The following is a 16983-nucleotide window of genomic DNA, read 5'->3' as shown; positions in this document are numbered from 1 at the left end:
GAACCAAGGAATTATTTTTCCATATAGTGTCCTTTTTTGCTTTGTCACTTAAACCACAGAAGGAGAAAGGCCTGCCCCCAATACCCAAGAGGGAACTGGATCACTGTTAGAAGGGTTACTTCCCTGCTTCTCATCTACCTCTGATTTCTATTTTATTATGCCTCAGAGACAATAACAATTTTTATTTTTCATGGATATGATAACATGTAATTGAGATAGATTTTCTTCTGTACAAGTTATTGCACTTGTCTGCTCCAGCCATTACAGTCCTACTATAGTCAATGCATGTAAGAATTAATTAAGAATGATGAGGTAGTTCCCCTTATTATGGAAAAGAGTTTGAAATGGTTTTCTTGGGGCCAAATTAAAATGGAGGTAAGTTGCTTGCATTATCTCCACTTACTAAAATTTTAAGTCGCTGCATTCTAATTCTTGCATTTTAACTGTCCTGAAAATTTTCAGGACATACCAGTTTCTATCCAAAATCAGCTGAACAAAAATTAAAATGTAAGAGAAAATTTTACTGTTTTAATGTAAAACTCCCTAAAGTGCTCATTCTATACATTTTATTTTTTTTCAAGCTGTGAAATACATGGAAGCCTAATGCTTTTACCCCAGATGCCTTACATCTAGAGGGTTTTTTATGAAGGCCCAATGGTTTGCAACTAGAGGCAGTTTTTTCAGGATCAGGGCACTGTCCTTATTTATTTTGTTGGTATCTTCCAGTATCTTGTCATCTTCTTTATGTTCTTCACTGAAAATAGCTTATATATTTTGGCTGTGTAAACACCACTGTTTCTCTTGGGGACAGGAGGGGAAGGGAAGATGTAGATTAATTATTTCTTAGGGTTTCCTGCATTTTGAGAAGCTGCACCATGAGATTATTTACTATGTGGTTGTATCTTGTTGCCAAATGAACGGGTTCATTCTTTTGGTCAGTTGATCCTTCAAGGTGAGGAGGGTACTGATCAGTATAAACCCTCTGTGACACTCCTGCTGTTGCAACAAATACAACAGGTAGATAATACAATAGTGAAAAAAGCATGCACTATTGATTAAACTCTTACTAAGTGTTCCTATGAAAGCCTTGTTTTCTCAAAAATAACACCAGAGGTTACTTTCTATTGCAGTTGGGGTTGGGTTTTTTGTTTGTTTGTTTTTGGCAGTTAAAATTCTCAAGTTCTATTTGCTGTGGCAAAACCTTTTTTCTTTTTTTTCCCCCCTTATAATATGTGGTTTTCATAATAGTGGAAAATATTATTAATGCAACAAGCTTTTAATTTATGATAGTCTGCTGCTTGGAGTTGAAAGCCAGCACATTCTCTGAGCGTATTTTTTTTTGTACTTCAATAATTTCACTTAATTTAAATGCATCCAGTCATGTTTTTTCTTTTCTTTTCTTTAAGTTTGTTTTTTTTTTTAAGTCTCCAAAATTTATTGAGGGTGAAAGACTGATGGATGTAGTGCTTGTTTTGAATGACATTAATTCACTTCTTTTTTGTCTCCTCTTCTGTGGTCCTTTTATGTTGGATCTTTTTAAACTCAGTTCTGCACCATTCTTTGTTTTAGCATCTCCTTTCTCCTTTTCAGGAAAGCCTTCCTTTTTTTAATGTATTTCATTAATTTTTTTTTCATTTCATTAATTTTTTAATGTATTTCATGTTGTGCAATTAAGAGCAATCCTGGCCTCAAGCCCTCCATCACACAAGTGGCTTCTTTGAAACATCATCTTTCACATCTGGATTCAGAAATTGTGAAAAGTGTATGGATGTGGCTGATAGAATATCACCCTCCTGGAAGTGTGTTATTTCAGCTGTAATTTATTGTCTGAAACCAAATTGTATAAATTGTCATGCTGAAGCAAAAAAGAAATAGCATAATTAAGTCAGGGTGACACTTGCAGTTTTTCCAGATGTTGTACTAACCTGGAAGGTGTTGGGGACTCCTAGGCATTTGTGTGTAGAAGGTCAGAATAAAGAACTGTTAGACAAATATGACTTACTTTGGAATTATACTACTACAAAAAAATTATTGGTATTGCAGCTGTTTTATTAATGCATCCACTCTCTTCTTGAAAGTAGCTTGGTTAATTATTTTGGAAAATATTTTTTTTATGCTTTTTGTAGAACACTAGAAGTACCAAAAGAAATTCTTTGGAAAGAAAAAGAAATTCTCTGCTTTGCTTTAGTCTCAGTAGGCAAGCCCAGCATTTCTTAGAAGTTAATTTCAAGTCTTTGCTGTCATTCAGTTCCTTCTCCTGTATAACTGCTGCATGTGTTAGTGACACACTGTAACTGTGCCACTAGTAAATTTCCCTATAATATCCCTGTGGCTGATGGGCTTGTCCTGTTGCCATCAATGAGAGCCTACATGGAACTGAGTAACTACTACATGGATTTCTTTGTATCACTGCAAACATGGGTTTTGAAGTCTGGATAGGCTTACAATGAAAAGGTCCTTTCAGGTAAAGACAAGGCAAAGAAAAGCCCCTAACGTGTGAAAGCAAACCAGAGTATCTTGTCTTATGGAAACTCAAAAAGTCTTGACTTAAATGTGACAGGCTTTGCATGGAGTCACTTTTAAGAGAACTAAAGAAATATTTTTGTTGATTTGTAAAGCTTTGAATTTCCCTCTGAGGTGCATGTAGAGCATGCTGTGTTTAATAGTGGTCATTTTAACTTCATAAACGTGCCTTCAGTGCCTTGGTTTTCTTTGATTTTCTTTTGAATGATCACAACTCAGTTCCGTCTATCACCAGAGAAAAATTCTTCATAAAACCAGAAAAGTATTTCATGGCTTGTGCTATTTACAAGTAATAATAGTCACCTGATTTAAAAATAGTAAACACAATCTTTTCCAAAAGTGGCCTTTTGACTTTGTAGGAGAACAATAAAAATTTAAATTTTCATAATTTTTTTTAACAGATTATGGAAGAAACAAATACACAGATTGCTTGGCCATCAAAATTGAAGATTGGAGCAAAATCGAAAAAAGGTACTGTGTTTTCTTGGTTTTTATGGAATAGGGTTAGTTGTTTCAGTAGCAGAACCACAGAATAACCAATTCTGTCTTTCAGTACTGAACACTTGGAATATTTTCATTTCAGGGTACTGTTTTTGTACGAATTTCTTGTCGAAGTTATCGCATCTTTATTTATGTATTTGATATATAACTTCATTGTAAATAGCTTGCACTTTTGCAATACATTATTATCAGAGGTATTGTACTTACTGTCTCTAGCAAGTATGCTTTTTTCTGTGTGTTTCTACATTGAATCTCAGTATTTATTTTACAGCAACCAAAGCTCTTTGGTCTTTCTGGTTCAATTGTAGTTATGTGGTGGTTCTGTGGCATTTTTTTGTTTGTTTCTGTAGGGCACAAAGTTGTGTGTTGGTCAAGCACAGTTAAAAGTACACTGACTGTGCCCCTGACAGAGGCAGTCTGCATGTTGCTTGGTTTCTTTAAGAAACTGAAGTGTTTTTTTAGGTATGGCCAATATGATGTGTTTTAAAATTATGCTACTTTTCAAGTCTATCAATGTGAACAAAGTATACAATCAGGAACATCCCTTTTAGAAATAAGCCTTCTAACTTTCTTCTCAGAGTGATAGCTGCTGCTGTGTTAAAGTAATACTTAATTTTTCTACATGAAAAATGAAATTGGGATTGATTTTTAATATTGCATGGATTTCTGCTTATGCTGATTCACCCTAAAAACCAGGAAAGTGGAGTTCAAATAATTTTTTGTAGGTTATATTTCGAATGTATAGGTGGAGATTTGGGCTAACCTTTGTAAATGAAGGTCTCATGGGAGGAAAAACAATCTCTTCAGAAAGGTTCTGGATTACTAACATTTTTATGGTGTAAAATGAGGTTCAATCTCTGTACTTTCCCACATGGTATTGAGGTACAAATCAATTTAAATCCTTTTTTTCCTCCCATTTACATGGAAAAAATCTCCCTTGAGAGAGGAGAAATGGGGAAGGAATTCAGAATGAAAAAAAATATAGGTGTCAAGTGTATGTCTATATTTGCATGTGGAATTCATGCTTATAGTAATGTGAGGGTGATAAGATCTCTGAAAACCTCTGCTCTGATGTTTGCCTTCTGCATCCTTTCTGCCTGAGGTGCCATGAATTGATACACAACTAAAGCTCCTCAGGAAGCTGAGGCTGGAGAGTTTTTTCTTTTGAGGGGAGAAAAATAAAGCAGTATCTGCATTTAATTTAATGCAGATTATTTGAATTTATTTGAATTTAAATGAGCCTAGTTCTAGAGATGAAAAGCATGGATGAAAGGCCATGAAACGAGAGGTTGAGAGAGATGGCTGGCTGGGATTCTGGATTGCTACTTAGAGATGCAGCTTTATATGCAGATTAATTTAACCTCTTAGTTAAGATTAGTGATCTCAAAGAGAAGATAATGTTAGATGTGTGGTGAAGGTCTATCACTATATGGAATTAATTTGAATACCAGGGGAAATAAAAGAGCTACAACTTAGGAGCTGACCATAAAACTAAAAATTTAGAGGAGGGAACGTATAATATAGCTGGGCATACTGAGTGCATCTGCAGTGGGAATGATTGTCCTGAGAAGTCTTTATGCTAAAAGAAGCTTTAGATAGTGATGGGCTGTAAACTGGGCAATTTAGCAATATGGTGTGCTATGAAAAAATGTCCCAAATGCCTGTGGACTGCAGGGTGGGTCTGACTTTTACTCTCTGGCTTGCTTTGATCTGGGAAGTTGTGTGTATGTATACACCTAAGGTAGTGAATTATGTATGTGTACAAAGAACTCCTTAACACAGAGGTTCTTATTTCTTGTGAAATAAAGTGTAGTTTCTAGGTGCTGTTTACACTTGGTATCAATTGTTTGCAATTCTGTAACTTTCCATGTGCAGCTCCAGCAGCTGTTTATATAGGGAAAATATTCTAAGTGTTTAACATACTCTTAACTTCGCTTAGTGACATCTTGTGATGGAGAGGGAGAGTTTGCAACAAACAACTGACTCTTCAGGGACTTGCACTCAGAACATATTATCTTCCCCTGTCTCCTTGGCTGGGACCCAAGTGCCTGATAAGGAGTCATTCAAGGAGGGGAGAGCCAGTTACGGATGGGCAGTCTTGTCACCCATCCCTGCTCTGTACCCTGTCGTAATCAAGTGATACCAGATTTTTCACATAATTTTCCAGTATAATTTGACTACAGTTTCAGTAGGATCACATTCTGTGGGATGTATGTTGTGGCCTTTAGTCATTATCAGCTTTCATCCAAAAATGAGGCAAAAAACCCAATTGTTAGGAAGACATCTCTAGCTGTGTTGTAGTTTCTGCCATTTCAAAAATTATTCTGTCTTGAAACATTTAGAGCTTAATGTGGTGGTCTCACTGCTGTTGTCAGTTTTTTGTTGAATATTATTTCCAAATAACAATAAGGACAGAGTACATATTTCCTTTGTTACAACACATAGGTATTAAAATTTGCAGACAAGGTGTGCATAAAAAAGTTCAGCAAGGTTTTATGTTTAAGTTCTGTATAAGATCCATAATCTTTCTGATTTTACAGAAGAAAATTAACAGGATAAAGCTGAAACACCAACAGTAAGTGACCTGCAAGCTACTAGATTGTTTCCTTTCTGTCTGATGCTGATTGCAGCTTTTAAATTGATGATGGCAAAATACTATATATTGAGTATCATAATGGTGGTTCATTAACTCAGACTTCATAAATGTATTCTGAAAACTGAATTGCAAAATGCTAATGCTAGATTTAGCAAAATTTAAACAATTTTCTAGGTAAAAATTCTTGTTTACTATGAAATTGCTAAAGTAGCTCTTTGTGAAGGCTAGAATTAAAAATTCTATTACTGACTCTCAGCAGTTTCATAAAGACTGAAACAGCCAATTCCTGACTGTAACAAGCACTAGATACTGCAGTCTTGCTCCTGTGATGAGGTAGCATTTTGAAAATACGTGTTTAGAAAACACACAGATACAAATATTCATGTAGCATCTTTAAGCAAGCCATTTGTTCTGGTTGACAAGGAGCTTCCATAACATTAAAGCTTCGGAGAGGAAAGGGAAAGAATTTGAAGCACTTTTGTACTGACCAATTCCAGTCCAGCAGTAGCAAAGCAATTGGCACTGGCATGGTCAGCTGGGCTTTGCACAGGGGCTGAAGGCTACACCAAAACCTCATGTTCTAGAGACTGCAGATCTTCTGTAGTCCAGTGAATTAAAGGTCAAACTGTGTAGCCTTAACTTGTGTGTCTGTTCCCCTTTTGCTCTCTACATACTTTTCCACTCTGTTATGGTTACTCCTCCTTAGGAATTCTATTAATTGTCTTATAAAGATTTATTCAGTGCTACAAAAGTTCAGAATAGATTGCCAAGTACTAGATAGTCAGATGCTGGAGTTCCACAAATGCTTCCAAAGCAGGGTCTCCTCCAAATACTGACTTATCCTGCTCCCCTGTTCTTGTCCAGCACTCTTTGCTCTGCTGTCACTGGTGCTTATTTTGTCATACAGGGAACCAGGCTGGCTTAAAACTAACCATGGCTATTGGAGAGGGTTGGGATGTTTTTGTGCATTTGCTAGCTGATTTAACCCTAGATGTTAACTCAGACTGGATACTCAGTCTGCTTTACCACATATTTGTATACACCTTTAGTGCTTAATGCATTGGGAGCTATTCAGCAGCAGTGTGTGCTGATGGTAATTTAAGGAGCTCTTTAGGAACTTTAGGAAATGGGTATATATGAGCTGATTGCACCTGTACAGAAGTTTCAGCTGCATGTGTGCATTCAAAGCACGGAGAGCCTTGAAATAGAATTGGGTACCAACCAGCATATGAGTGATTTCAGCTCCTGGAAACTTAGTGGCTCTATGCAGCAATTAGTTCAGAGACTTGGAACAAGGAAAACTTTGTTAAAAAAAGGTGATAAGAGGGATAGCCAAGTAAATAGAGCTTACAAAGCAGGAAAAACTCTGGGATCTCTTTTGCAGTTCACTTTTTTTAAAAGGGGTGCTTTTATAGAACATCTGTTGCTCTTTTTTCTTCTTTTCCTTCTGATATTTTCATTCCTCTTCCACTTTTTCCTGATTACATTCTCCAGATCTTCTTTAGCTGTGTCATCTGCTGAAGTTACCCACCTAATTGCTTTTCTTTCTTGAACTGCTCGTATTAAATTTCACTTGTTTTGTTTTTGTTTTTTTGATTTGATCTTGTTTTGGGGTTTATTGGGCTTTTGCTTGTTTGTATTTTGTTTGTGGGTTTTTTCTGGTTTTCCTCTCTCATTACTGATTTATTTTAAGTCAGTGAAGAAAAAATGGTTCCTGTTCTGTTTGTGTATTATTTTTTCCTCCTTGTCTGATGTATTTTTACTTTTCCTTTTATCTTTTGTTTAAAAAAAATCATGCCATGAACTTTAAGCTAAAATTTAAGCTAGTTTCTATTATCAAAACATTTACTACATTCTCTTTTTCATTAGCATATCTCAAAGACAAGCCAAGTGTGTGACATGTCAAAATGATTTTTCAGAGAATGTCAGGAGGGGAGGATATGTGGCATCACTGAAGACATTAGAAGAAAGTCAGCAATAGCCAGCAGTGGGCACTGCTGGTGTTCATTGCCTGACAATTTGGTTTCACAGTTTTTCCTTCAACTTTGTCTTCTGCAAGCTGTCTTGCAAGTGGAATCCACCATTTTCTTCTTTGCATCTTAAGCTGATGAGACAATCTAAAAAATCAAGTTAGCTACTGTAATACTACTTTTGAGGCAAATAACTGTGCTGAAAGACTTCAACCAAATTAGTAAAATTATCTTAAAAAAAAGAAAAAAAGAAAAAAAAAAGGGGGGTGGGTGGGTGGGGAGGAGGCTGGGGACAGGGAGGCTTGGAGACCTGCAATGGTGTATAAAGCTTTTTGACAATTGCTAAGAGGCTTTTGAAAATTTTGCCAGTCATCCTACATTGCTGTACCCTAAGTCTGATAGGAACTGAAAATGTGCAGAATGTTGTCTGCTTCTGAACAACCCCAGCCTGTTCTGTCATCTCTAACTAGGGATGTAAAAGTGGAGCAGATAAGAATGTACCCAAGCCTCTGAAGTGCTTACATCTTGAAGTGCTTAAAAGCACAGGCAACTTTTGTATTGGTTCATGATTTTGATTTCTGTTGTCTAAGCATTAGTTTCAGTGCAGGTGAATAGAGATACGGGTTCAAGTTGACCAATGTCACACTGCTGCTTAGAAAGAAAATAGCACACTGTATACCAGCTGGAACTCTGCCAGCAACTCCATCCGTGCTTCCAAACCAAGGATTGTTTTAGGCTCTTGCAGTGGTGTTCGATGCCCACCCTTTCCAGAGCAAGGGGAATAGTCCCCTGGCAATAACTGATCAGGCTAAGTGGAGGTGAGGTTTTGACTGTATGGTAGGAACCTGTTCTCTCAGGAGAGGATTGTTCTACTTGGTACATGTAGGTCAGCATGAATCAATCTCATTTTTAAGTGGAAACAGGATCCTAGTGCATCAGTTTGGGACAACTTCATACAGCAGGAGTAGGCACAATGGTTTTTGGAGGCCATACCATTAGGAGAGCCTTATTCTCTTATGTTGCAAATGATGATAAAAGCTGGCTTGGTTGTCATTTTCCAAGTACTCCTGAATGGAAGACTGGTAACTGCTTTTGATAGAAATTAAATCAGGGAGACAGAACATAGCTTGTAAGCAGCAGAATTTTGTAGTCTTATCTCTCTTGCCTTACTGCATGCTTAAGGTCTGCCCTTCTGCCTCCATAGCTACCTGCTAGGCAGCTCAGCCTGCCAGCCCAGCATGTCCTGGTGTCAAACTTGCTGACGGAGAGGGCATTCAGGACTGCTGCTTTGTTGAGGCCTGTGCTCTTTTGTCAGCAGAATTTTTATTGAATCTATTTGCTTTTGGTTCCCAAGGTATAAAGTTGTAGGTCTGACTTTATACCATTTCAGCAATTGTTTTGTTAAAAGCCTAGCATTTGAATGCCTTTTCCTTGTTGGTGCCCATGACAGCAAAACGATTGGTTTGAGTATTGTGTGTCATTTCTCTGTGTGGAACCAAATTCTTTTGCAGCTTTTATTTGACCTCACCGAAAAAAAAGAAAAAATATTCATTCTGTTACACAATTATCCAGCTGATAATTTTGTATATTAATAGAGGGTTTTTCAATGATGCTCATACCTTATACGCGTGTTAATTTCACAACAGTATGTTTCTGCATATTGAAGGTAGTCATGTGAAGAGGTAAAGGATGTCCTGTAGTGTTTCTTGAAATACTAACAAGGTTTGATTGTGAAAGAGAATTTCTTATCTTCGGTTGCTTCATAAAATAAAATTTCAGTCAGGTGTGGTACAGTCTGGGAAGCTGCCAGTGTTTTCTGTTCCTCAGAAAGGTATTAAACTTATTTTTATGCTTGACCTTTCTGCAGTAAAACTAATGCAATTTTGCATTTCCCCTTAGGCAAAAATGAATCTATTTAATCAACAAGGTTATCTTATGTAGCTTTTAAAAATTATGCATGAAATAACAGTAAACAGCTTATATACTCTATAACGCAGAATGCCCTCGTTTTGGAAGTTCTGTATAAGATGGAGTAGTACTTTGTCAGTTATTTTATGCCATTTTCTAATTATGCTGGGTACAGTATCTACTGGTTAAGATTACCACTCATTAGTACTCTTTTGAGAAGTTTACTCATACTCTTCAGTATTTTTTGTAAGAAGATAAACTCTTGGTGTCAAATGTCAGTTGAAGCCTGTCGTATGTTTTTGTTTTGTTTTTCAGCGTGTACATTTTACTGTTTGTTTGGAGAAGTGCTGAAAAAAGGGAAGTGTCATGCTTCATATTTTAGAAATATAACTCACTTCTGTTTTCATGTGTGTAAATCCTAGTGGTTCAGAGGGTTTCAGGGGATGTTGAGCAGTTCTTAATGCCAACTTAATGCATGGTTGTATGCAGACATTTGATGCTACTCTGAAAAACATTCTGCAAGCCTGGCTGAAGATGCTAATTTGAGCACATCAGGTATGCCTTAAGCATGGGGCAGTGAATGGTAATGATGTGTTAGGTTGGTAAACATGATTCAAATTTGTGTTTTGATTTGGAACAAAAATGGCTTGAGTGAAGGAGGCTAAGAAGCTCCAGAACCATGAAGCAGACATATAGTGGAAAAACAGTTAAGGATCTTGTCACAGTTTTAAAAAAATATATATATGCCCACCAATATTGCTGGGAGAACACGACAGCGTAATACTCTGAAGGAATAATACTTAATGTGTGATGATCTGTAGCTGATAAATTTCCTTAGTCTTTAGAGTACTGTGTTTCTGTAACTGCCTTACAGTCTTCCCTGAAGAAAGCAAGTGCCTCACCTGATGCTCCAAGCTTTCGTGCTGACTTGCAGGGAGGGCTGGCTACTGCATTGCCCTCTTCAAATTGATGCAACTGCTCTAAATTCTCCAGAATTACAGTGGAAGTGAATATCATCCTGTTTCTTCAAATCTCTGTGTTATAAACAAAGTTGGGGTTATTTCTTTTAAATTGCTTTGGTTTCAAACGTTCTTTACTGTTTGCATTCTAAATATAGAGGGAGTCTGTGCCAAAGACCAAGTGCAAACATACAAAACCATCATTGATGTAAAGTCTAATGACTTCCTCTGGAAATTATAATTTGAATCATACGGTTTTTCTTGAGTACTCAGTAGGAGGGAATATCTGAAAAATAACTATAATATGGTTTTTAAAATTTTAAACTTGTCATCTGTAAAAACTTAACTCAGTATAAACTATTCGAGTAATTTTATTCCTTGATTATTTGTCAAGACTAAAATTTCCTGTGAAGCAAGTCAGATCTAAAGAGAACAAAATCCAGGGCATAAAGAGCGTTCTTATGATTTATTCCCCGCCCCCACCCAGACTTAATTTTTAGCAGTTACAGAATAGTTGTTATTTTATGGCAAACGTTTGACAACTCTGGTTGCCTGTAGTTTTGTCTGTGTGGCAGCAGTTGAACATGCTGAATTGGTAGTTTAAGAAACTACTGAGACAGGAACCATCTGGTAGTGATCATCAGCTGCCACTGAGGATTGCTGGCAACACGTATTCCCTGTATGAACTCCTGTGAAAGGAAAAAGCAAGTGAGCTCTGGTTAATAGGAGGAAATCTGTGGGAAAGGAAGAGCTGGGAAAGAAGTGGAATGGGGGAAGTGAGAGACACAGGAAGAACTGAGGGAGAGCCTGAGGTGCTTGGAAACAGGTAGATGAGATTCAGCAGGAAACACAAGCTAAGGTAGGGGTCTTAAGGCTTTTGAAGGAGAAAGATGCTAAAGAGTAAGTGGTGAAGATGGTATAAAGATAATGAGAAACATAAGGGGTAGAAAGATGGTGTGGGGAAAGCACTGGGTAAAAATGCATATTCAAAGAAGTAGAGAGGGGATTACAGCCCAGTGTGTCTGTCACATACTTCCAGTATATATCCTAGTGTTTGAAATGAGATTGGACATATTTCTCAAGCTTTTCCTTAATTAATATCCTGGGCAAAAACTGGTAAACACCACTGTATTGATACAGACTTTTATGACTATTCTAGACCAGTGATTGAATTATCAATCACTATTCTCATCTCTAATATCTTTGTGGTCCTTCCATGCAATTTAAATTACTGCAATTTCAATTTGTTAAACATTTAACAGATATCTTGTCTTGCATCAAAACATATTTATGATTTTAAATACTGGGAATGCAAAATATTAATTTCGGGTCCATGGGGCCTGAGAATATTGGCACTTTCTTGTAAAAATCACAAAACAATTAAAATGTGTGCAAGTAAAACAAGACAGCAATAAAAAGGATTACATTTTGGTCCAACTGTCATCCAGCTTACTAGATTTGTGGCCAGTGCAATGTCAAGTAGTGTAAACTGCTTAGTTTTGCAATTCTGGAGGAGAATAATAGCCAAGAAAGTAAGCTGAGAATATATTTGGCCTCAAGAAAATGCAAACTGTTTTGTGGAACTTGCTTAAAATGTTTTAATGCCAAACATTCAGACATTTCCCACTGAGTTTTTTTAGCAATGGATTTGAAGTGTTACACTAAGCTAGACATGTGCAAAATCCATTCCTGTGTGTATTTTTCATCTCCCTTTTCTGTTGTAATGGAGTCCAGTACAAAGTTAAGCTCATGTTAGCTTTTTGCCTGTGGGTACTGCTCATGGGGAGCATTGCAAACATGAACTGACCTCCTTATAGATATGCCTTTGGTAACTTCAGAGAAATAAAAAAAAACAACCCTGAACATGACTCTCTTCTTCCACTTTTTTTTTTTCTTTGCATCTTTGATTACACTAACAATTTTTACCTTTTTTTTTTTTTTTTTTTTTTTGTTTTTTTTTTACTGTACTTGTGAGCTATAATTTGATTCTGTGACTTTTCTATGCTTAACAGAAAATTTCTTTGCTCTTACAAATATTTAGACATTTAAGCTGTGGGGACAGTTTTCAGATGTCTGTTTGTCCACAGCTGTTGCTCTGTGATTTCCTGGCTGAAGTTGATGGGACCTGATAGATTTTTAGGAGATGCTGGAAAGGTGCTGTAACTTTTTTGGGTTTTTTGTTTTTTTTGTTTGTTTGTTTTTCTCTGCAGAGAAACAACTAGTGCAAAGCTAACACTTGGGTTTTTTTGTTTGGTTTTTTTAACCTTTTTACTTTGAGGGTATAGAACTTGAAACAAAGATGACTTCTGAGTTTCTCAGTATCTCACTGCTCCCTTTTTCTAAGTAGACATATTGTCTATCTGAAGGTCCAAATGTTCCATACCTCATTATATTCTAGTCTATTTTTTTCTCTAACTTGCCAAGATTGACAGTATCTGTATCATTTGCAATCTGAAGTGCATATAGTCATACAGAATATCTACTCTTTTGCATTAATGGCTGCTCCCATCAGACTGAGGTATAAAGCTGGAAAATTCAATCTGTTTTCTGTGTTTATTATGTTTGGCTTGTGGCTGTATCAAGGAGAAGAATCCTCATAGTTTTAATAGTTCTCCAAATACTCACCTGAGGTATTCACTGCTAAGCTTCCTAACCAACCTACAGGCTACCAGTTCCAGTTTTTTGACTATTGCTTAACTCAGCTGTATAAATGGTAAATATTGTCTGCAATTGCTAAGGCAATCAGTGCATAATTGACTTAAAGTTTTCAAGCCAGTCTCTTGCTGACATTGTGTTTAATTCTTGGAATGCCAGATTAATTACAGCATGTATTGCAGTTGCTGGATGATGAGCTACATCTGCTTTTTGTTAACTTTCTCTAAATGAGAAACTGTCAGTTCATACAGCTCCTCATATTCTGAAGAAAATTTTCCCCAACCCTGTAATTGTGTACTTTAAAAATTAAAGAACAGTTGTGTTTAGATCACAAGCTTGTTTACTTCGTTTGTTTCTGGAGGAGCTGATCCAAGCATAGATGATTCCTTTCTGTTTTGCAATAAATAAATGAACAGAGAGACTGTCCCAGGCCATTTGAAACTTGGCTGCAGGAGTTTATGTTGATTCTTCTTGATCTGAGCAGTTAGACATGCACAAATCCTCAGCATCCCTTGCACCAGCAGCTGGCAGCAAATACTTCATTTGCTGGAGTTATTTAAACAAACCTCCAGATTGCTCCCAGCTCAGAAACCAGCTAGATCAATTCACCCCACTTTGCCTGCTTAACTGAGCTTTTAAAGAAAATCACATTTACTTGAGCATTTTCTCTCGTTTGCATTTAGCTTGTTGATTCTTCTGTGCTGAGTGCTTTGTGTGCCTACAACAAGGAATGCTGGTTCTGCAGGAAAGTGGAAAATAGTGAATTTGTATCATCAGCTCAGAGAGATACATTTGCGGTCCTATTTCTGAATTACTTCAGGAAACAAAATATAAGTAGCAAAGGAGTGGGTGGGTGGGCAGGGTACTTCAAATTTTCAGCAGAATGATTTGAACTGTACTCACTCCTCTGAGTAGGAACAAAGTTTTGGGCTTTCCTGGTTTTGGCTCAGACTTGCTGTGCTTGCTGTGAAGAGCATCACTATCCTTATGCTCGGGCAGATAAGGGGAAGCCAAAATACAAACCCAGTTGTAATGTGAAGAGAATTATCACAGGGCTCAACATCCAGTGAGAGTGTGTGGCAGCAACTGAGTCAAACTGAAATTTCAAGCCTAGAAATGTCATAATGTAAATTCTTGTCATCGTTATTGAATTACTTGGGAATATGAATTTGTCAATCTTTCGGTAAAAAATGGAACTGGCTGACACATTGGTTTGTGGGGGTTTTTATTTACTTTTTTTTTTTTAGGAGTTTCTAGCCATTACTTGATACCTTGCAATGTGCTTCATACTGTGTTTACATGTAAACTAGGCACTGGCAGTCTTCCACTCTGTGCTCCCCATACTAAAACTCTAAAGGCATTTTTTCAGAAAAACTGTAAAATCTGCATCACCCAGACACTCAACAGGTGCCTAATTTTCTAGAGGTGATTTTTGCTGTGGCAACACTGGATAGAGACAGGTGGACAGAAGAGATGCAGAGAAAAGTCATCTGGGAACACTTTAGGATAAATATTCAGATTTAAAAGGCAATACCTGACATTCAGGTGTTTTTTTCAGGCATATCATAAATATTTTCTAATGTTTTCTAATTGTAACTACTCCTGCCTCTAGCCTTTTGAGCTGCTGCTTGCTGGGCCTTCAGTACTAGCTCATCAGATCCTTCCTGTAACCTAATGCTCTTGCAGAGGCTCTTTGCCTCACCAGGGTGTTCTGCTCCTGTGTGAGCTGTTGCATCTTTACAGTGTGTTCATTGCAGTTCTTTCCTGGGCAGCTGATTGAGTGCTTGGTGTTGTGCATTCACACAGAAACACAGCTGAAAGAACCGTGGAAAATATAATAATATAGGGAAGGAAAACTTTGACAGGGAGAAGCTATTTCACTCTGTAGAAATGTGATACTAAGGCAGACGGAGTAATAGACTTTTTGTAATTGTAAAAAAAAAAAAATTTCATGTTGAACTATTTTTGGCTTTAGTCTGATGTCCTATCTAGTGTCCTATTTTAGTGTCTGATGTCCTATCTAGAACAAGCTGTTTCCAGCTTTTTGATAGCACTGAATTTCATCCTGATTCTCAAGATGGTCACTCAGGTGTACCTAGTACAGGAATCTTTGCTGCATGGCAGCTGCAGCCTCCTGTTCCAACCACAGGAGGAGGATTACCCAGTGGCTGTATAAAAACCAGCTCACAGAGGGGAATGCAGGCAGAGCAGCAAACCAGTAAAAGGCTCAGCACTAATTGTAAAGCATAAAGATGCAAAGTGTAGTGGGTTTGGATGTGGGAGAATTTGTGAAGAAGATTGAGCCTGGGGCATGCATTTAGGCTCAAAAGTTGGATATTATGATGGCTTTTATTTAGGAAAACACAGTTACATTGTCTTTTTTTGTCAAATGTGCATGTAAGAAACCAAAATTATCTTGAGGCTTGTGCATCAGAATTGTAGCCTTGAATATAGATATGTGTGCACTGATGATATAATGATGTTATTTTTGATAGGAATGTTGTGGGTTGTTTCTTAAGTCTTCTGTTGAGTTGATCTGATAGTACTATGGCTTTTTTTTCTTCCCTTTATTTTTTGTTTTCTTTCCCAGGGGTTGTGGTTCTGTGTTTGTATTTTGAGATACAATGGCAAGAGGCATTTAAGTAATGAACCATGAATTTATTGGTTACATGCTGAAAAAAATGACACATAGCAGATTTTGTGTCCTGCTGAGATTGCCTGGCTTTGGGTGGCTAAAGGCTGAAGAGCAACTGGAAAAGAAGTAGCAGAATTGCAGCATGGCATGTGGCTTTCAGTGTCTGAATGCACTTATAAAATGCCTCTAATGACCTTTTCTAGAAAAAGTAAAATATACAATTTAAGCTAATTATGGTGTTAAGAAACTAAAATTGTGTAACTGAAATGGACTCTGGATGATTACAATTAATTTATTCTCATTTCTTCTTTTCAGGTTTTCTTCTTCTCCACCTTGGCCTTGCCCTTCTCCCTTCAAATACTGTCACTTTTCTGTTTAATTGCTGCTTATATTTTTGTTACCTCTTCCTTGTTTTACCTCTTTGCTTGTGCTTTAAGAGAAGTCTTTTCAACTTCATTTCTGCTGTCACTGGGTCTGAAATCCATCAGTAGCTTATTTCTGCAAAAATAATAAGTTGCACAGGTAATATTTTTTAAAAGCTTATCAGAAGTTTCTGGCTATTTTTAACTTAATTCAGGATATTCTGAATTTTCAGTGTTCTGCTGGGGTTTTTAAAGGCTGCTGAGAGATTCAAATATGGGGATTCAGCTATGATTTGATGTAGGAGTAAACCTCATTTTATTTCTTTTTTTGAAGGCTACATCAAACAGCTATTTCCCTCTAAGTAGCCACTTTATTCAGTGTTTCAGGTCTTAAAGTTTTCTTTTGAACTACTGAAAGTATGAAATATTTGAGAAACAAGATTCTTTTCCCTGTTTCACCCTGTATTGCAAAGCATTTCTTCAGTTTTGTCTCTGTAAGGTTGATACTGTTTTACTGAGTGTCTTCATGAATATCTGTGTGTCTGTTTGTGTATATATGTATTTTTATAAATGATGGAGAGAAGTAAGAAGGGGGATGGTAGGCTTCACCATCATACAGTTGTTCTAGTGCTGAGAGATTGAAACACAAAGCTCTGATATTTAATGCTCCTCAGGTGACTACATGACAGCACCCTCCTCTGAGTAGAACAATAATTCTTCTAACATGGTTTGGAGTTGGATGCCAGTAAAGGGGACAGTTCGCAGTCACTAAGTTCTGAGAAGACAGAGTCTTTCAAATGTGTGCAGAAATATAGGCAGTGGCTCTAGCTCTTCACCAGGACATTTCATAATCAGCTGTTTGTCCACAGCAAAC

The 16983-nt window shown here is 37.0% G+C and overlaps 1 protein-coding gene across 3 annotated transcripts in view; it reads left to right on the top strand.

The window, feature by feature from the left end:
- BICC1 (BicC family RNA binding protein 1) overlaps window positions 1–16983 on the top strand; it is a 91498-nt gene that overhangs the window by 45521 nt on the left and 28994 nt on the right. For 2 of the 3 annotated variants that reach the window (XM_071749213.1, XM_071749214.1), the window contains exon 3: window positions 2925–2994. In XM_071749213.1, the coding sequence (XP_071605314.1) occupies window positions 2925–2994 (70 nt within the window). Of the gene's footprint in view, window positions 1–2924; window positions 2995–16141; window positions 16270–16983 lie in introns of those variants that run through there. The other variant, XM_071749215.1, reaches the window with a different exon arrangement.

Source organism: Heliangelus exortis, chromosome 7, assembly GCF_036169615.1.
Source record: "Heliangelus exortis chromosome 7, bHelExo1.hap1, whole genome shotgun sequence".
Taxonomy (NCBI): domain Eukaryota; kingdom Metazoa; phylum Chordata; class Aves; order Apodiformes; family Trochilidae; genus Heliangelus; species Heliangelus exortis.
The sequence above is the reverse complement of the archived record's forward strand: the minus strand, read 5'-3'. Positions and strand labels throughout refer to the sequence as shown.